The sequence below is a fragment of the Neofelis nebulosa genome, chromosome 16 (genome assembly GCF_028018385.1).
Source record: "Neofelis nebulosa isolate mNeoNeb1 chromosome 16, mNeoNeb1.pri, whole genome shotgun sequence".
NCBI classification, from domain to species: domain Eukaryota; kingdom Metazoa; phylum Chordata; class Mammalia; order Carnivora; family Felidae; genus Neofelis; species Neofelis nebulosa.
Window position 1 is genome coordinate 61,402,039 of NC_080797.1, and position 19,772 is coordinate 61,421,810.

At 50.9% G+C, this 19,772-nt stretch overlaps 1 protein-coding gene and 1 long non-coding RNA gene across 4 annotated transcripts in view; one reads left to right on the forward strand and one right to left on the reverse strand.

The window, feature by feature from the left end:
* The window catches only part of PIPOX (pipecolic acid and sarcosine oxidase), a 41,665-nt gene extending 22,352 nt beyond the window's left edge, over positions 1-19,313 (forward strand). The window contains exons 1-8 of one of the 3 annotated variants that reach the window (XM_058703518.1): positions 6,176-6,395; positions 7,613-7,761; positions 15,000-15,213; positions 15,492-15,674; positions 16,919-17,071; positions 17,459-17,617; positions 18,207-18,282; positions 18,974-19,313. In XM_058703518.1, the coding sequence (XP_058559501.1) occupies positions 6,282-6,395; positions 7,613-7,761; positions 15,000-15,213; positions 15,492-15,674; positions 16,919-17,071; positions 17,459-17,617; positions 18,207-18,282; positions 18,974-19,017 (1,092 nt within the window). In that variant the 5' untranslated portion in view covers positions 6,176-6,281 and the 3' untranslated portion in view covers positions 19,018-19,313. Of the gene's footprint in view, positions 1-6,175; positions 6,396-7,612; positions 7,762-14,999; positions 15,214-15,491; positions 15,675-16,918; positions 17,072-17,458; positions 17,618-18,206; positions 18,283-18,666 lie in introns of those variants that run through there. The other 2 variants (XM_058703517.1, XM_058703519.1) reach the window with 2 other exon arrangements.
* On the reverse strand, positions 12,413-13,378 carry LOC131497318 (uncharacterized). The gene is made up of 2 exons (XR_009254892.1): positions 12,698-13,378; positions 12,413-12,556 (listed from the first exon to the last, which is right to left on the reverse strand). It is a non-coding gene; the product is annotated as an uncharacterized LOC131497318 (long non-coding RNA).
* Positions 19,314-19,772: the final 459 nt, after the last annotated feature.

Here is a 19,772-nt window from a genome sequence, read left to right on the forward strand (position 1 = left end):
CTCGAACTCACGGACCATGAGATCATGATCTGAGCCGAAGTTGGACGCCTAACCGACCGAGCCACCCAGGCGCCCCTCTTTCCCTTCATTTTTACTGCATTTCCCTTTGTCCTAGTGGGGTCCGAGGTGGATGCTTCCTTCCCAAGCTAAGTAGTGATTTAGTTTTTTACTCAGAGGACTTTCCTCCTTACCCGGAGACTGCGTAGCAATGGGATGCTTGTATCTTGGGGATGCAGAGTTGACTGTAATATCTGCCACTTGACAAATGCAAACACAAAAGGATGGCAGGAAGGAGAAGCCAGGGTCTCTGGTGTTGTATCCCCTCTACCTACGGGCCTGAAGATGGGCTCTGTCAGCCTTTGATAAACCTCTCCAGGCCAGCCTTGATGAGACCTCCCCACCCTGAACACCCAATACCAGATGGCTGGAGAGCTGCGTAAGTCCGGGTGCCTATGGCAGCCAGAAAAACCTACCATACTTTCAGCAAACGTGTATGGGTGCTGGGGCGCCGGGGTGGCTCAGTCGATTAAGCCTCCGACTTCGGCTCAGGTCATGATCTTGTGGTTCATGAATTCGAGCCCCACGTTGGGCTCTGTGCTGACAGCTCAGAGCCCGGAGCCCGCTTCACATTCTGTCTCCGTCTCTCTCTGCCCCTCCCCCACGTGCTCATGCTCTCTCTCTCTCTCTCTCTCTCTCAAATATAAACATTAAAAAAAATATGCATGGGTGTCTTCTCTGTCCTAAATGCTTTCTCCGTGCACGGAATACTCTGCGGCCATCAGGAAGAATGTTCCAGCTCCATCTGACTCATGTGGGAGCCACGATACAGGAAATGGAAACAGCAAGGTGCTGTGTAGTGTGCTACTTCTGAAGTTAAAAAAAAAAAAAAAGAACGTGCAGTTTCTTTCTTTTTTTTTTTTTAATTTTTTTTAACGTTTATTTATTTTTGAGACAGAGAGAGACAGAGCATGAACAGGGGAGGGGCAGAGAGAGAGGGAGACACAGAATCTGAAACAGGCTCCAGGCTCTGAGCCGTCAGCACAGAGCCCGACGCGGGGCTCGGACTCACGGACCGCGAGATCATGACCTGAGCTGAAGTCGGACGCTTAACCGACCAATCCACCCAGGCACCTCAAGAACGTGCAGTTTAAATGTGTTTGCACACCCATCGAAAGTCTCAGTACTGCATGGGATGAGGAGAACCGAGTGGCTGAGGGTAGGGTGGTGAGGAGACGCCCTCTTCGCAGTGTTCTCTGCTGAACAATGTAACCGTTGCTCCGTATGTGTGTATTACCTGTGGAAAATGACAATCAAAAGCAGACCCCTTCCCCTTCGGGAGCTTGGGGGGAAAGGCAGACACGCAAACAATTACAACATACTTGGCTCATTGTTATCACTGAGACTAGACAGAGAAGGGAGTATAGGAGAGAGGACGTCCAAGTTGGCTTGGGGGTGTCGGAGAATTTGGAACGATCACGGCGAATGCTGGAAGCTCTGTCAGCTCAGCCTTGCCAGGCCCCGAAGAGCACAGTGAGAAGGGACCCATGCTAGAGCTGCGGGAGCCAGCAGAGGCCAGAACGCAAAGTGCCTTGTGTGCCAAGAGATTTTATCGTAATAGGAAATGGGTGGCTGTTACAGAATTTTCAGTAGGGGACTGGCCTGTTCAACTTGCTGTTTAGAGAGAGGACTCTGGCGGGAGCGTGGAGGGCTAGATTAAGAGGGGCAAGGTGGGGTGCCAGGAGCCTGGGGATGAGGTTAATGCAAGAATCTAGGTGAGTGAAGGCAGATGGTTGACCTGGGGCAAAGGGAGCGGGGAAGGGGGGTAGCGATGGGGAGTCAAACCGGAGACATGCAACGGGGCCACAGTGTGTATGGAGACCACGTACAGATCCAGTTCTGCGGCTCCTGGTTTTCTCACTCTGGCATCTTCGGCACATTCAGGGCCCTGGACTCCCCTGGCAGCTGGCAGGATGGGTCTGGAGGGGCCACTTCCCGGTCTGCCTGCCTGCCTCCTTGCCCCAGGCTCCGGCTCTTTGGCAAAGAGGGGCAGAGGAAAGAGAACAGAAGATTCTCCCTCGCCATCTAACTCCTAGGTCTCTCTTATTTATTCCATGCTCTCTCCCGATTCGGGTCCTCTCATTATTTTGAGCTGTAGAGCCTGCTGCTTCCCTGGCTGGGTTCTCCCTCCCCCGTCTGCGAAGTGTCAATCAAGCCATCAGATGAGCAGTTCAGCCTCACATCCTCGGTGGCTCTGCCCCAGGACACGAGCCGCAATTGCTGACACACAGCCGTGCGTGCGTGGGGTAGGGCTGCCGGCTCTTTCTTTAATAGTCTTCCGATCCAAAATGGGTGTTAAAATGGAATTTGAGGGGATCTCTTCTCTCCGCCTGCCCCTGTCAGGACAGCCGCAAGGACGGGGCAACCCTGAGAGAGAAGGGGAAGACTTCAGAAGCCGATTTCCTTTTCATTTCAAGGTTGGGCCACGGCCAGTGTCTGCTTTCGGAGGAGCTGTTTGAAATTCCTAACAAGAAGCGGATGCTTGCGTCCAGGAATCCAGGGCAGCCTTGTGAAGTGACGGTGGGGGAATGGAATTGTCATTTTATTTCTGAAGGGATAGTACGTTCAACAAAGGAGAGGTGGGAGACAGAGCCGCTTTGTAGCTTCCCTGGAGAACGAACAATAAGAGACGGTTGGGGAAGGGGGGAGGGGGTGGGCAGCAGGAAGAACTGAGATTCGAACAAAGAAAGAACTTCCCCCAGCCCTGGAACCAGTGACCGAGGAGATCTGAGGAATCTGCTTCGCCGGGGAATTCCTCCCTCTCCTTTTACAAATTGTGAATGGAAGCTCAATTTTGATAGGACGTGGAAACTAATGAGCATTAATCTCAATTACTGTGCCGAATTCTCTTTAGATCTTTGATAACACGCACACACATAACTCCTGGTTGCGATCCGAGTGTGTGTATTTGTGCTCTGTTCTTTTTCTTAGGATGGTTTCATACATCCGCACGTTTCGATGTAGCCCACAGTCCTCAGCTTGTCATTTTGAATCGCTCCATAGTATTCCGTTGTGTCAACCCGCCAGATTTGCTCAGATATTCCCTGTGGCTGAGTTGTCTCCAGTTTTCTATATTGTGAGAGCATGGCTATGAATGTCTTCACACAGATGTCTTTTTCTTCCCTTGGTTATTTCCTTGGGGTATAGTTCCCCAAGTCAGATTTCTAGGTCGGAGGGTTTGAACCATTCTACTGTCCCTGCACGCTGCCCCGCACTCTCCCGAAGGCCCAGACAATCTGAGTCGCCACCCTATTCTCTCCCCTTCCCCACGGCACTGACAACATCAGATTTTGTCATTGTTACTTATTGTTGCTCATTTAATAGGCACATAATCGTACCTTGAAGTTAATAAATTCCTATTTCTTTCATTGCTAGTGAGGCTGGACACACTTCCATGGGAGGATTTATTGTCTGCTTCTCCTTGTGTGTAGACGGTTCATCTCCTCTGACACCTTATCAAGAGAAATCTGGGGACTGACCTTATATATTTGTATCAAGTCTTTACATACTTAAATAGTACACTTTTCCCCGTTGTGTCTACCATTCCTTAAGGGAGCCGTCCAACTGTGAGGAGGGTTGGGGTTGGGGGTGAGGGTGGAATTGAGATGACTTCTGGATTCTAGAGTGGTTTTTTTTTTTTCCAGAAGAAAAAAAAGCCAGTCATATGGTACCCCTCTTCCGGACCCCCATTTTCCTGCTAAAGGAGGGGCTGGGCTGAGAGGACAGCCGGTTGCCAAGGCCACTCTGGGGCATCCTTTGCTGGGGGCGGGAGCAACCTGGGATCACATGATCTCCTGGTCCAGTGTTTTTTCCCACTCACAGTATGGCCGTGAAAGAAACAGCAAACTGTTATTTATGTATGTACGTATGTTTATTTATTTTGAGAAAGAGAGAGCGAGAGCTCTTGTGCACAGGGGAGGGGCAGAGGGAGAGGGAGAGAGAGAATCCCAAGCAGGCTCTGTGCTGCCAGCATGGAGCTCAATGCGGGGCTCCGTTTCAGGAACCGTGAGACCACGACCTGAGCTAAAATCCAGAGTCTGACACTTAACCGACTGAGTCTCCCAGGTGCCCTGAAACAGCAAACTATTTAAATCAGAATCATCATTATGAGTTCTGACCAATCCCCAGTACAGCACAGTGGTTAAAGGAACAGGATCCGGAGCAGATGACCCTAGGTTCACATCTCGGTGCTTATGTTTACCAGGTGTGTGGCTTCGGGTGAGTCGTAACCTCCATAAGCCGTAATGTCTTTGGCTGTAAAGGAGGTGTTTCAATCATGACTGCATAAAAAGCTACCCCAAAACTTAGTGGCTAAAACAACAACTGTTTTATTCTATCTCACGATTTTGTAGGTCGGGAATTCAGATGGGGCTTGGCCGGGTGATTCTCTTTCATGTGGCATTAGTTGGGTCACTCAGCGGTATTGAGCTGGCGGCTGGGCTGGGCTGGGGGAGGGGGACATTCAAGATGGCTTCACTCTTTTTTTTTTTTTTTTAACATTTATTTATTTTTGAGAGAGAGAGCGACAGAGCGTGAGTCAGGGGTGGGGGCAGAAGAGGGAGGGAGACACAGAATCTGAAGCAGGCTCCAGGCTCTGAGCTGTCAGCACACAGCCCGACGCGGGGCTCAAACCCACGAACTGTGAGATCCTGAGCTGAAGTCGGACGCTTAACCAGCTGAGCCACCCAGGTGCCCCAAGATGGCCTCACTCTTATGTCTGGCTCCCTTGCAGTCTCGGGGCCTCCCCTCAGGGTCTTTCCCGCAGGGCAGTTGGACCTCTAACATGGTGGCTCAGAGCGCCAAGAGGGAGTCTCCAGGACAAGAAGAAGCGCTCGGTGTCTTATTAAGGCCTCGGCTAGAAAGTGTCCCGGTGTCACTTCTGCCTTACTCTATTGGTCACACAGTCACAGAGCCTGTGTTGGGAGGAGTGACCATGAATTTGGGACTGTCTTTAATGTGCCCAAAGTGGGGATAAGCACGTGTCCACGTGTCCTTCTAAGGCTGCAAAGGTTAAACAAGGAGATGCGTGCAGAGGCCGATTTACCGTGAAGCTAATGACACCTCAACCACGGGGCTCCTTAACTGGATGGTCTCTTCCTAGTCCTGGCACCTAATTTTGCATTCATGATTTTTCTTTTCTCTTCCTCTTCTTTCTTCCTTCCTTCTCTCCCTCCCTTCCCTTGCCTTCCTTCCTTCTTTTATTTTTGAGAGAGTGAGAGAGACAGAGAGAGAGAGCAGGGGAGGGGCAGAAAGAGAGGGGGACAGAGGATCAGAAGTGGGCTCTGTGCTGACAGCAGAGAGCCTGATGCGGGGACGGAACTCACAAACTTTGAGATCATGACCTGAGTCAAAGTCAGACACTTAATCAACTGAGCCACCCAGGCGCCCCTCTTTTCTTTTTCTTAAAGAAGACCCCCAAATTGTATAAGAACCAGGCCCTACAAATCCTAGCTCTGTCCTGAATACATGTAAAAGTACTTACTTAGCACACTGCCTGGCACAGAGGGCGCGTTCCCTACAGGGCCCCTCCATGCCCCGGGCTGGTGCCTGGTCCCCTCTCTGTGCCTCAGGACAAAGCTCCACCTCTTTGTCCTTTCCATTTGTTCCGGATAATTTCTTCTCCTTTGTAAAAAGTGAAAGTAAGACATGCTGAGAATAATTTCATAATCACAAAACTGCCCTCCCGTTTTGTTTCCTGCGTCTACCCCCCGACCTTGCACCCCACCGGGGAGGTGGGTCTTACCCTGGGCAGAGTGCCAGGTTCTTAGCTTGGCCCTCTAGAATCTCCAAAGGAAATCAGGCGGGAGGGAGGGAAGCCAGCAGGGGGAGGCAGCATTCCTGGTGCCCAGCTCGGTCTAGGAGGCATTGAAATTCCAGGGCCGAAGTCCGGAGACAAAGATCATAATGAGACAGGAAGGTGGCATGGGAAGGAGCCATTTGCATGACAATAATTGAGCCAAGAATAGAAAGCTAGAGGGATACAAGGGTGAGGCTGGCAGCTGAGCTGGGCTAAACCTCAGATCAGACTACCCAGCTCCACTCTGCAGGAGAGGTGGGGACTGAGCCCTATGCCAGGTTTTGTGGGGAGGGAGAGGTTGGGAGAAGGATGCAGCCCAGAGGATTGTGGGAATGCTGGCCAGGCTGGACTTTGCCCTACTCCTCCTCCTTCAGCCCAGAGGCTTCTTTGTGTGTGGGCTTTGTGGCTGTAGGACTAAGTGGGCATTATGGCTGCTCAGAAAGATCTCTATGATGCCCTTGTGATCGGGGCAGGCATCCAGGGCTGCTTCACGGCATACCATCTGGCCAAACACAGGAAGAGGGTCATCCTGCTGGAGCAGGTACTATGTTCCCTTTGCACTCCTGACCTTAGGGACGGTCCCTCTCTCCTCCCCTAAAGAGAAGTTTCCAGAGCCAGCAGACTTTGGAGTGAGGTCTGATTGTCAAATTCTGTGCAGTTTGCGGCTTTGCTGCCTAGTGTATTTCGTGACAACGCAAGGAAACTTCCACCGTCCCTAAGACCCACACTGGGTTTCCAGGCTCATTGCCTCCTCTTACTGCCTCCCGGTTTCTGCCCTTGACGGAGAAGTGTCCGAGGCCCTGTTCTCTTCCTTCTTGCCAGTTTCTTCTGTGCCTTTTCAAATGGTTGATCTGGCCCGGAAAAGTAATCAGTTCTGCTTTGGGTAATCTCAAGTAAAAATAATTTTGCCCAGAGGCAAAAGCTGATTTGTCAGCCTAAGAGGTAGGATTCTTCCCTGGGTATTCCTGGCCTCTCACGCTGGAACCCAGCAGAAGCTTCTGTTGCTTTCTCTCACCTCTGGTTGATGGCAGCCTTATTGTTTGATACACAGGCAGGACGACTTAGGTCTTATTTTTCCCTGTGGAAAAGGTGACCCCACGCGGGGCAGTGTACCCTGACCACGGCACATGTGGGTGGGCCCTGTGAGTCTCCAGGGTCCTTCCCCGGGCAGGTCCACCCAGCCCACCTTCCAGAGTCCTCTATCCTCCCGTCCTCTCTACAGCTATCCAGATGAGTTTTGATTTACCCTTCTTGGTAAATGAGCTACATTGGTTGGAAACCTTTTTCAACTTCTCTATCAGTTTTCTCAAAGCCTGAGGGATTCCTGGTTTAACCTTGCAGGAAACTCTCCATCCTCTGCTAAATCCCAAGGTGGCTCCCTTGTCCCGAGTGATCTGAAGCCACAGAGAAATAGCATCTGCTTCCTTGTCCATAAGACGAAGGGGGCTAGACTGGAATGATCTCAAAGGTTCTTTGTGATTCTGTTTCTCTAGGAGACTAGGTGGGGTGGGGTTGCAGCAAGATGACCAAAGGCTAACTAACGAAGGGACTTTGGGATGTGAATAATGTTAGCAAAAGGGAAGCTGAGTTAGTGCTACTGAAAACTTCTGTGCCGATGGCTAAATCAGTAACTTGGCCGTGAAGGGAGACCGAATGGAAAGATCTGAACGTGAGGAGCTGGCTCCAGGGGGTGGGGATGAGGGGCGGGCAGCGTAAGGGGTAACAGCTTCGGCTGTCTCTCTTGTTTTCCGTCTCCAGTTCTTTCTACCGCACTCCCGAGGAAGCTCCCATGGGCAGAGCCGGATAATCAGAAGGGCATATCCTGAAGACTTCTACACCCAGATGATGGATGAGTGCTACCAGATATGGGCTCAGCTGGAGCATGAGGCTGGGACCCAATTACACAGGTTTGGGTGTGGGTGGGAGAATTCCTTGAATTGTGGGGCCCAGTGCCTGGGGGTGCTTGGAGTCTGTGAGGGGGCACCGCCATCAACACTTGAAATGTGGTGCAGGGACACAGGGCCCAGGGGAGTGCCAGACACGTGGAAGTATTGTGCCCACTGTCATGACGATTGCCCCACGGGGCCATCTGGCTCCTGCCTCACTCTGAGCTCCAGGACTGGGGTCAGACACGTGTTCGAGGCTGGCAGAGGTTGTACTGGGAAGACTGCTGAAAAGGCACTGGGAGCAGATCTCCAGAGCCGGCTCCATGGAGCCATCTGAGACTCTTTTAGGGCAGAGATTGAAATCAAGGAGGAGGCTGCTGTCTTGATTTTTTTTTTTTAATGTTTATTTTTTTCTGAGAGAGAGAAAGCACTAGTGGAAGGGCAAAAAAAGGGGGAACAGAGGATCTGAAGCGGGCTCAGTGCTAACAGCAGTGAGCCCTACGTGGGGCTGGAACTCACGAACCATGAACTGCGAGATCATGACCCGAGCCGAAGTTGAATGCTCAACCGTCTGGGCCACCCAGGGACCCCTGTCTGGATTCTTCATATTCCTGCTAGTATCATAGCCCTTCATGCTGGTCCTCATCCCCAGAGTGACCCCTGTAATCCATGCATTCTCTCTGAATGCCTCTTCCTATAGGCCTCCTCTTCAGGCCCTGTTGCTTGCTGGAGATCTCGATTGTTCCCGTGGCTCTCTAACCCTTAAGACACTGTTGCCCCCCCACCCAACCTCCACTGACCTTTCAAACACTCATGGGGAGGAAGGCAGACAACCCATCATGCGCAGAGAACTTGAACCACCCACCCCACGTCCCCTCCCACCTTCTCTGTGGCTCTTAACTGAACTTTCTACAAAATCACGGCTCTATCCTACAGGGTGGCAGTTATTTTAATGGCCAGGAACCAAGAGGTTACTGTTCTGTTGCAAAAACACCATTAACTTAAGCACAAAGTGAAATCCATTATGCAAATACAGCTAGGACAGCTAATTACAGATTTATTCCAGAGGCAGCTAATGCACCCAGCACCCAAATAAAGGAGCATGTCTTGCTGAGGGGTGGCCTGGCAAAGGGACCCCTCTCTGTCAGCCATCTGTGAATACTGCTGAATGTCTGGTAGTAAAAGAAGTGCCAAGGCCATGGAGGGATCACTTCTTCCCAGCGGACACGGAGGGAGGCAACTAAGATGTTGGGAGAGTGATGTTACGAGAGTGTCTGGAACCTTTCAGAGGGAACATGGTTCTGGAGACAGGCTTGGACTTGACTTGGTGCTCTACCTCTTACGGACTGCGTGACACTGGAAAAATTTCTATACCTCTCTGTGCCTCATTTTTTCCTCACAGGGCTTTGTGGGGATGAAACGAGACTCTTAGGAAGTACTTGGCATAGTCCCTAGCACCTTCTGATAAGTGGTAGCTCCTACGACCTCTTCCGGGTCAGCGGTATCCTATCTGCATTGCACAAGGCAGGAAGAAGGGCAGGAGGAGACACGTGGGGCGTAGCAACCATGGACAAACCGCTGCTGGAGAGAGGGAAAGGAACCACTGGGTAGGAGAGTCTCATAATCTCACAATCCTTTCCTTGGCAGGAATTTGGAAGGGCTTTGGGACCAGGCCGACCTGCTCTACACGTCAGCTCCGACACATTTAGCTATATGGTTTAACTCTACGAGACTCAGTTTTCTCATCTGTAAAGTAGGGGTATCTATTTCATGGGGCTGCTGTGAGGATAAGTATGTGGAGGGCTTAGAGTAGTACCTGACAAGTCCCTCGTCATCACTGACACCATCATCACCTATTTAATGCTTGTGATAAGAGACTAAGGCTGTTTTAAAAGGACTCAACACCGGTTAACTCATTTATTTCTCCCCACAGCCCTTTGAGAGATTTGTTACTGAGTAGTCAGGGTCCTATTCCTGCAAATCACAGGATTACTATACTCCTAGTTAGTCTAGAATAGGGCTTGGCGAACTTTTCCCGGAAATGGCCACATAGTATTTTAGGCTCTGCAGACCATATGGTCTCTGTTGTAACTATTCAGCTCTGCCAATTACCCAACTCCTGCCATTGTAGTGTGAAAGCAGCCACAGATGATATGTAAATAAGTGAGTGTGGCTGGGTGCCAATAAAACTTTATTCACGGACGCTGACATTTCATATTCTTCTCATGTCATGAAATGTTCTTTTGTTTTTTGTTTTTTTTTAATCAACCACCAAAAAAAATACAAAAATCATCTTGGCTTGTGTGACAAACAAAAACAGGTGGTAGACCTGATCTGGTTCCCGGGTCATGGTCTGCTGGCCCCTGGCTTAGCAGATACCACAGACTGGTTACTTTGTCCATCCCCTCTGTCCCAATAAATTCGTGTCTAAATCATCCCTGGTGGAAAGACTACTAATGTTTATTTAAAGATAGGGACAGGGGCGCCTGGGCAGCTCAGTCGGTTGAGTGTCCCACTTCGGCTCAGGTCATGATCTCGCGGTCTGTGAGTTCGAGCCCCGCGTCGGGCTCTGTGCTGACAGCTCAGAGCCTGGAGCCTACTTTGGATTCTGTGTCTCCCTCTCTCTCTGTCCCTACCCTCCCCCTTTTTCTCTCTCTCTCTCAAAAATAAATAAACATTAAAAAAATTAAAGACAGGTACATATTGGGGCACCTGGGTGGCTCAGTTGGTTGAGCTTCCAACTTCGGCTCAGGTCATGATCTCATGGTTCACGAGTTCGAGCCCCACATCGGGCTCACTGCTGTCAGGGGAGAGCCTGCTTCAGATCCTCTGTCTCCCTTGCTGTCTGCCCCTCCCCCACTTGCACGCATGTGCGTGTGCACGCGCTCTCTCTCAAAAATAAATAAAAACGTTAAAAAAAAAAAAAGACAGGGACGTATGATAGCCCCTCTTAAAAGACCACTCTGATGCCTAGAATCCCCAGTTATGAAAAAGAAAGAGTACAATGAATGTGCTTTGGAAAACCTTCCGAGTTCTACAGAGTGCTAGGTGTGTTGCTATTATTATTTGAATCATTATCACGTCCTTTCTTGTGGCTAATCTGATTGACTCGGGCAGGCTAATTTCTTTGGTTCTTTTCTTTAGGAACACAGCACAGATATTTCCCGTTCCAATTCTTTTCGCTTTTATTCTTAATTCTGATTTTCTACAATGATGCATCATCTCTGGTGTTCTTATTCTCCGAGGTTCTTCCCGGAGAACCAGCACAACATCATGATCTAACCGGTAGATACAGATGTATTTACTTAAGGCCACTGCACAATGATTAAAAAAGCAAACAAACAGACCACCAAACATCTTCAGGAGTTGCCGGGGAAGGTGGTTGTCCGATTCTTTTCATTCTGTTCTGCCTCTTCCTGTGACAGTGGCATACTAAACATGGGTGGGCTCAGGATATTTGCATATATTCTGGGTACAGACAATGACACAGGTGCCGGATCACAAGGTCCGAGTCTTTTGTGACGGGTACAGCCAGGACGCTGATACCACCAGCAAATCCCAGCTCTGGGGCCCAGCTCTTGCTTGCCCCGCCTTCTCCCTTTGAGTCCTAATATCTAGCTCCTGACCCAGGCTGCCCCTGCTTAGCTGACAATATCAGACAAGATCACAGCCGTAGGCAGTACAGCTGCTGGCAGAACCTGGTGGCCCCCTCCGCAGCTGCTGCTTCCTGTGTCTGTGAAGTGCCTGGCTTGTCAGCCACATCCCCTCCCTGGAGCAGAGTCTTTGTTAACCAATTCCACCTCGGCCCACTGAGCGGAAGATGAAACCAAGAGCTCCTCCAAAACCAACAAAGACAGCAGCCATTACCGAGTCCCCTCCCCAAGGTGACTCTGGGAGCTGGCTTGCCGTGCACTTTAAACCCCCCCCCCCCCCCAGAGGAGAAAACGGGAGCCTGGGATGGGAGGTGGCTGACGCGGGGTGCGCTGCCTGCCCCTCCCGATTCCTGCTGGCTCCATCCGGCACCCTGGCCTCCTATAGGAATGGATGGAAATCCCCTATCACCAGCTCCTTACATCATGTCCGAGGCTTTAGTCGGCCAGAGGAGTCAACAAGGCCCTTGGGAGGATTCTTCGATTACCTCTTCCTAGTGCTGGATCCGGCTGGGGTTGGAGGAAGACGCCCATTCACACCACACGCTCTGCGCTCAGCTGACCGCGTACTGGGAGCTGTGAGCTGCACTCCTTCCAGGGTTCCCTGACAACCCAGCTTCACTTCAAGGTGCTCTCTTTCTAGGCCAGCCCTGACCAGGCATTTCCTGGACAATTTTTTTTTTTTTTTTCCTTGCGACGGCCTTGTCTCCTCTCATTCCTCCCCTCCCCTAACTTTGTAGCCTAGGTCTGAGCAGAAAGAGAGCACAGGGAGACCCAGAGCACAGGGGTGAGAAATTGATGCAGAACTAGCCGGTCTGTTTATTGGGATCTAGGAAAAGCCATTAAGAAAATAAGCATTTAAATGATTTCAATCCGCCCATGGAAGTCATCTATCTTCATACTGGGGGGAAAAGGCCCGTTCTCTGATCCCGGTTTTGACTGACTGATTTCCAATTCTCTAAGCATTTCCCACAGGAGCCTCTCACCTATCTCCCATAATGACAGGCCTTTGCATTTCCAGGCAGTGTTTTACATTTATTTCCGATTTGCTCATAATGGTCAAAAATCTCTCTCCAATCGGAGGCATTTCTCCAGCCGTGCGCGGTTTCCCTCAGGCCAAATAGCTCAGCTGTGATCCACGGAAAATGAGAATTTCCCAAACGCATCTTCGGACCAGGGGAGGGTCCAGCATCACAAATTCAGATGGAAAATTTCCCACTGTTAGATCAATATCTGGGCTAAGAAATAAATGCCACAGGGGCAGAGAGCTGGAGCAAAATGATTACAATTGGCACAATTACACTCACCGGCGGAATCAGCTCACTGATTACTCCTAGGGACGGGAGCGCCCGCTTCATCCATCGCAGGACGGCTTGGGAATTAGAACATCACTCAGCGTTTCATAATTCGACTGATTTGCCCGTTGTCTTGGCATGAGTTTGTTTTCCCCATACAGTGCATTCCTGTAAGAGGGGTTCTTACTTCAAGGGAAGAAAGAAGGAAGAAAGGGAGGGAGGGTGGGAGAGAGGAAGGGAGGAAAGAAAGTGACCGAGTCTCCGAGTCTACGGGGAGAGACCGAGAGACGGAGGTTGCTCTGTTGCAGGCAGGGGTTGGAATACATTGCTCTGAAATTTCTGAGCCAGGGATCTGACATTGTAACCGCGGAGGTGAGGGTTCAGCCAGGTCTTTCCCAGAATTCTCCCCAGCCACAGCCCCAGAGGGTAGAAAGGGCTCAAGAACATATTCTTGCATGACTTCTGAATCATCCTCTCCGCTGAGAAGTCTACCAGGCAAGTTTTCATTCCCTGAGAACCCATCTGAAGTCCTTTTGGGGGCCACGGGGAAAGGACCCGGCTGGTGAGTGGGGATTCGACAGCATCTTTCCTCTGCTAAGCTTTGAAGAGGCAGAGGCTCTCACTGCTTTCTCACCAGTGGTGGATGCCGGGTAGGCGGGGGCCGTGGCCGATGGATTGGCCACGCTGCGCGGCTCTGTGTACTGACACCGGCCCTGGGGCCTGCTGTGTCCCTACCCCCTCCCAATCTTCTCTTTAATCCCCCAACCAGATAATGTGGGATTTGGAAGCATGTAATATCCATGAGACTCCATTATAGGCTATTACGAGCTTTATACACAGTACCTGGGGGATGTACCAGGCTGATGCTGGTCACTGCGGCTGCCGAAAGCGAGAAGGGACTACAGCAACAGTCCCGAGGTCCAAAGTGACCCTTCTATGGTTTAGATCAGTTTCCACCAAAAGGGAGCTCTGGTCTCTTGTGACAGAGAGACAGGAAAGTATTCAAGAGAAACAGATTTCACCCCCCCAGAGAGTAAGAAGCATAAAAGGACGTATAGGGAGAGACAAAACCATAAAGTCACTGAATTAATTGCTGGAACCCTAAGAGACCATCTACTGGTGTTTCTGCAGGAGGGTGCTATTGGCATTGGGGTAGGATCTTCCTGAGCGTTGCAGGTTTAGCGTTCCCGGCCCCTGCCCACTAAATGTGAGTGGCAACGCCTAGGCACTGTGATGACTAAATAAATGGCCCGCGCCATTCACATGCCCTAGGGTCGGGCGGTACCACCCTGGGGTGGCACCACCGATGGTCCAACAGGCACGTGTTCCAGGGGAACGTGGGGCCTGGAAGAGTGTGCAACAAGAGCAAGGTCCCGGGGATGTCCCAGGACGGGACCCAGAGCCAGGTGTCCCGATTTAGGATCCTTTCCACAAGACAGGCAGCCCCCAAGGAGGAACCAAGCACAGGCCAGTGCAGCAGGGGACAATAAGTCATATGACAAGAAAAGGGACAAAGGAAAAGAAACAGCAGGGGGTGGCGTGGGGGCAAAGAGACTAGAGATCAGGGGCACGTGGGTGGCTCAGTGGGGTTAAGCATCTGACTCTTGATTTCAGCTCAGGTCATGACCTCACGGTGTGTGAGTTTGACCCCCGAGTTGGGCTCTGCGCTGACAGCACTAAGTCTGCTTGGGATTCTCTCTCCCTGGCTCTCTGCCCTCCCCCCACCCACACTCTCAATCTCTCTCTCAAAACAAATAAATAAACTTAAAAAGAATACAGATCAGAATAGTGAATGGATCAAGGGAGGGAGGAAGAGGAAGAAACACCTTTCCAGGTGAGGATTTCAGATGTCTGTCCTATGGAAGGACAAACAAACCAACAGTGAGAGCCCAGGGTGGACTTAGGAATGGGCTGGCAGCCCGCTCAAGAATACTGACCGCGACCCTAACAACAGCATTGAGATGACTTTACCCGTTCTTTTTATTGTTAATTTTTTAAATCTTTTTAAGTAAGCTCCACGCCCAGTGTGGGGCTTGAACCTACGTTCCGGACATCAAGAGTTGTGTGCTCTGCTGACTGAGCCAGCCAGGCGCCCCTGACTTTACCAGTTCTTTGAACAGGAGGCTGAGACCTCCTTGATGGGACCCTTGCTGAAGAATGAGATAGAAGGTCCCAGGACCCTGACTCATACCCTCACCCACGTGCCTTTTTTTTTCTTTTTTTTTCTTTTTTTTCCTTTTCTTTCTTTCTTTCTTTCTTTCTTTCTTTCTTTCTTTCTTTCTTTCTTTCTTTCTTTCTTTCTTTCTTTTTACAGGCAGACGGGGCTACTGCTGCTGGGAATGAAGGAGAATTCAGAATTAAAAACGATCCAGGCTACTTTGTCTAGACAGGGCGTGGAGCACCAGTGCCTTTCAGCTGAGGAGCTGAAACAACGTTTCCCCAATGTTCTGTTGGCTAGGGGAGAAGTGGGGGTCTTGGACAAGTCCGGAGGAGTTCTCTATGCAGACAAGGCCCTCAGAGCCCTGCAGGTAGTGTGCGTGGCTTTTGGGGGCAACGCAGCCCCTGCGGTGGTTCCAATCTGCCATCTCCCAATCACCTTGGCCGGATGAGGGCCTTTGCCCTGCTGGCTTCATTCTCGACCTTTTGGGCAGGGCGGTCTTATAGGCCCTGCTAGGCCTGGTCTTTATGGGACAGGGGGTCTGGAGTCGGAGCCCTCTCTTCTGCCCTAAGTGAAGGACTTTGTTCACCAGGGTGAACCACATAACTATGTAACTAACTTGCCCTTCCCCGCTGCCGCCCTTTTTAGGATGCAATTCGACATCTGGGAGGCCTAGTGTGTGATGGACAGAAGGTGATGGAGATAAAACCGGGGTTCCCAGTCACGGTGAAAAGTACGGCCGGGAGCTACCAAACCAAGAGCTTGGTCATCACAGCGGGCCCTTGGACCAACCAGCTCCTCCGTCCCCTGGGAATAGAGCTGCCTCTGCAGGTAAGGGGAGCTGGAAGCCTGAGCATTGGTGCTTAAGAGAAGAAACCTTGGCGTCAGACGGACTCAGGTCTGAGTCCTAGATCTGCCACTTGCTACCAGATGACCTTGGGCAAATTCGGATACCTCATGAGCCTCAGTTTTATAACCTGTCAAATGGGGATATGACTGTTGGAGAATTAAATTATGTAATAAATATGAAGCCCTTAGGAAATGGCTTGACCTGTAGTAAGCGTTCAATAAATCTGAGGTATTATTAACTCCTGGAGGGAGAGAGAGAGAGAGAGAGAGAGAGAGAGAGAGAGAAGTGCGGCCGGGTGTAAATAAATATTAAAAAAACAAGACTGGAAGAAGAGACAGATGCAGAGATCTTTGTACCTCATATCAAAATGTAACATGTCGGGAGCCTGGGTGGCTCAGTTGGTTGAGCGTCCGACTTTGACTCAGGTTGTGATCTCACGGTTCGTGACTTTGAGCCCCATATCAGGCTCGCTGCTGTCAGCACAGATCCTGCTTCAAATCTCCGTCCCCCTCTCTCTCTCTGCCCCACCCCCACTGGTTCTCTCTCTCTCTTTCTCTTTCAAAATCAATAAATAAACTTAAAAAAAAAAGGAACATGTCAATGACGTGAGAATTGGGTGAAACAACGATGGATGAGTTAAGAGGGGGCACCCAGCTTGTATTCAAGAGCTACAGGACCCCAGAAGAAACTGTTCTTTTATAGAGTTTCAGGGCTTCCCCTCCCTTTTTTTTTTTTTTTTTTTTTTTTTTTTTCAACGTTTTTTATTTTATTTTTGGGACAGAGAGAGACAGAGCATGAACGGGGGAGGAGCAGAGAGAGAGGGAGACACAGAATCGGAAACAGGCTCCAGGCTCCGAGCCATCAGCCCAGAGCCTGACGCGGGGCTCGAACTCACGGACCGCGAGATCGTGACCTGGCTGAAGTCGGACGCTTAACCGACTGCGCCACCCAGGCGCCCCTCCCCTCCCTTTTTTTTAATGCTTATTTATTTTTGAGAGACAAAGACAGTGTGCGTGGGGGAGGGGCAGAGAAATCAGGAGACACTGAATTCGAAGCAGGTGCCAAGCTGTCAGCAAAAGCCCGAGGCAGGGCTCAAACCCATGAATCGTGAGATCATGACCTGAGGTGAAAGTCGGAGGTGAAAGTCGGACCTTAACCGACTGAGCCACCCAGGCGCCCCCATGGCTTGCCCCCTTTATCTCCCACTTCCTCTCTCTGCTTCAAGACCCTGCGAATCAATGTGTGTTATTGGCGAGAGAAGGTTCCCGGAAGCTACGGTGTGTCCCAGGCCTTTCCTTGCTTCCTAGGCCTGGGCCTCAGCCCAGCTCCCCACCACATCTACGGGCTGCCCTCCGGAGAATATCCAGGGCTGATGAAGGTGAGCGGAAAGGCCCAGAGAAGGCTGGCAGGGGCCCATGCAGATTTGGGCCAGCTGCTCTAATGTCCTTTTCAACAGATCCCTCAGAACGGCCCTCCCTTTCGGGGAGCAGAAGGAGCAGGAGAAGAATACTTCACCATTCCCTATTTGCACACAAGACCCCCAGCTGTCCTGAGGCGGCAAAGGGAGCCCTTCCTTTGCAAACACAGGGCTGGAGGGGGAAGGAACAGCTAAGGCAACGTGGAGTGGCAACACACACAGCATCAGTCAGGACTGGGGAAGGCTGGGATGATGGATGGGGGCCCTCTGTGAGAGCCTGCCCCCTGGGCTGGGGGGTGTGCAGGAAGGCCGGCCCTCGCAGCTCACACCGCTCTGATTGGGAGCTAGGTCTGCTATCACCACGGCAACAATGTAGATCCTGAGGAGCGGGACTGCCCGGAAGCATTCTCAGACATCCAAGACGTCCAGATCCTGGGCCGCTTTGTCAGAGATCACTTACCTGACCTAGAGCCCAAGCCTGCCCTTTTGGAGCCCTGCTTGTACACGGTAAGGGTGTGGGCGGTGGGGCAGGCCCCTCTCACAGCCCTGGAGAACAGGGGAAGGAGACAGAACTCAGCACTGCTCAGGCTCACATCTAATTGACCCCTGACATGATATGTGACTTGAAACAAATGAGCTTATTTCCGTGGGTCGGTTCACCTCTACCGGAGAAGCCCCGCTAGAGGTTATTCATATTCCTTTTCATTAGCACACGAGGTTGATGCCTGGCTGCCCCTCGCTATGTTTCCCAGAAGAGCTCTAAAAGATTTTTTGGCAAGATGTTCTAGTTGAACAGGCCTTAGGGACGAAGAGAAGAGACAGATGTCACCAGGGCCTGAGGCATCTTGGCTAAAGTTATTTACACGCATTAACTGAGCACCTACTGTGTTCATAGCTCTGTCTGAGAAGAGAGGCAGATGGACAAATGAGAAAGACTGTCGCACCCGGAGGGGGCACTGGCATGCAGAACGCATCCTTGTGCCCTGTTCCCATTTTTTCTGGAAAGCAACCCAGCCTGGTCCCCTCCCTCCCTTGCCTGCGGCTCTTCCTCTTCTTTCTATCCTCAGAGGACACAGGTGTGATCGTTTCTTTCTAGAACACCCCTGATGAGCACTTCATTCTTGATCGACACCCAAAGTATGACAACGTTGTCATCGGTGCTGGATTCTCTGGTGAGCCTGAGCAGGGGAAGATGTGCCTTAAAGCTGACCTATTTCAGTACCAGGCAGAATGTTGTTTTCTTTTTCTTTCTTTTTTTTTTTTTAATGTTTATTTATTTTGAGAGAGAGAGAGAGAGAGAGAGAGCTCAAGCGGGGCAGGGGCAGAGAAAATGGTGTTTTCTGCGCTCTTGGCCGGCCAAAGTCTAGACTTGACTGTAAAAAGGTGCTGGGTGGTGCAATCAGAGAAGAAAGGATAGCTCTGGTGGGAGGCAGCTTCCAGTTTTGGGATGCGGACCAAGAAGAGAGGTGGCCTTATTTGGGGACAGGGTAGCGGACATGCAGGGACCCCAGCCGCTGTCTCTGAGGAGGCTTGACAACCTGCTCTCCTTTCCCTAGGACATGGATTCAAGCTCTCCCCTGTTGTGGGGAAGATCCTGTATGAATTAAGCATGAAATTAACGCCATCCTATGACTTGACACCTTTTAGAATGAGCCGCTTCCCCGGCCTGGGCAAAGCCCACCTCTGACCCCTGGCCTGTGCCTCCTTTTTGTACACTGGAGCCGGGAATAAAGCCCTCTGGCTGTAACATGCCCTCGTGTTCTCCTGCCTCTCTTGAGTCCCCTGTCAACGCCGCATGATTGAATCGACCTTCTCTCCCTGGCCAGCTCTCCAGTCCTCACTACTTTTTTTTGCTTCCGGAAGGTCAACCAGATATTCCACAATCACAGAGTAGCGAGGACCTTTGAGATGGCTGTCTCGATAAGGAGGACGCGTAAGGAGTGGCTCACGGGACCAAAGCAGTTGTTAAAATTCTCTTCGCTGAGGCATTTGATAAACCTGGGGTGGATGCGACTAACGCTGCCCAGGGGAGGGCAAACAGAACGATGTGTAGACCGCTGCTGCCCTTGGAGTTCCTTTTGCGAAAGCTGGAGCCACCCTCCATCACAAACTCCCATAAAATCTGGCTCACCTTGGGTGCACAATAAATGTTTGTTGGAAAAAATGTGTTGAGCAAACAAATAAAAAGCTGCATTGCACTAAAGTCTGCGGTGGGCTGTATTTTCCATGCGACCTTATTTCTCAGAGACTTTAATTGTCTAACTCAGCACCCCAGAGTCCATTATCCCAGGAATCCTTGGGGTCTTCATCCTCTCAGGGCACCGCGCCCTCTCTCCCTGGATTCTTTGTCTGGTTCTCGTCCTCTCTCTGGTTCTGCGAAGACGCTTAGCTCCCCAGTCTCTCATTAGGGTGTATTGTCAGGTCCTTATGAAGATGGAGTTGTTATACCAGAAAGGAAGAGAGAGGCACACTCGCTTAGAAACCCTGTTCAATGTTTGAATGTTAAATGTGCCATTTTATTATCATTAGGATTGCTCCCACTTAATGAAACGGCATTAGCACCGAGTCGGCTGGCCTCCTCGCACTAATTGCTGTGGAAGGGAACAGGCTCATAACTACCCCAGGGTGGGTGGAGGGGTGAGGGGGGCAACAGGGACTCGAG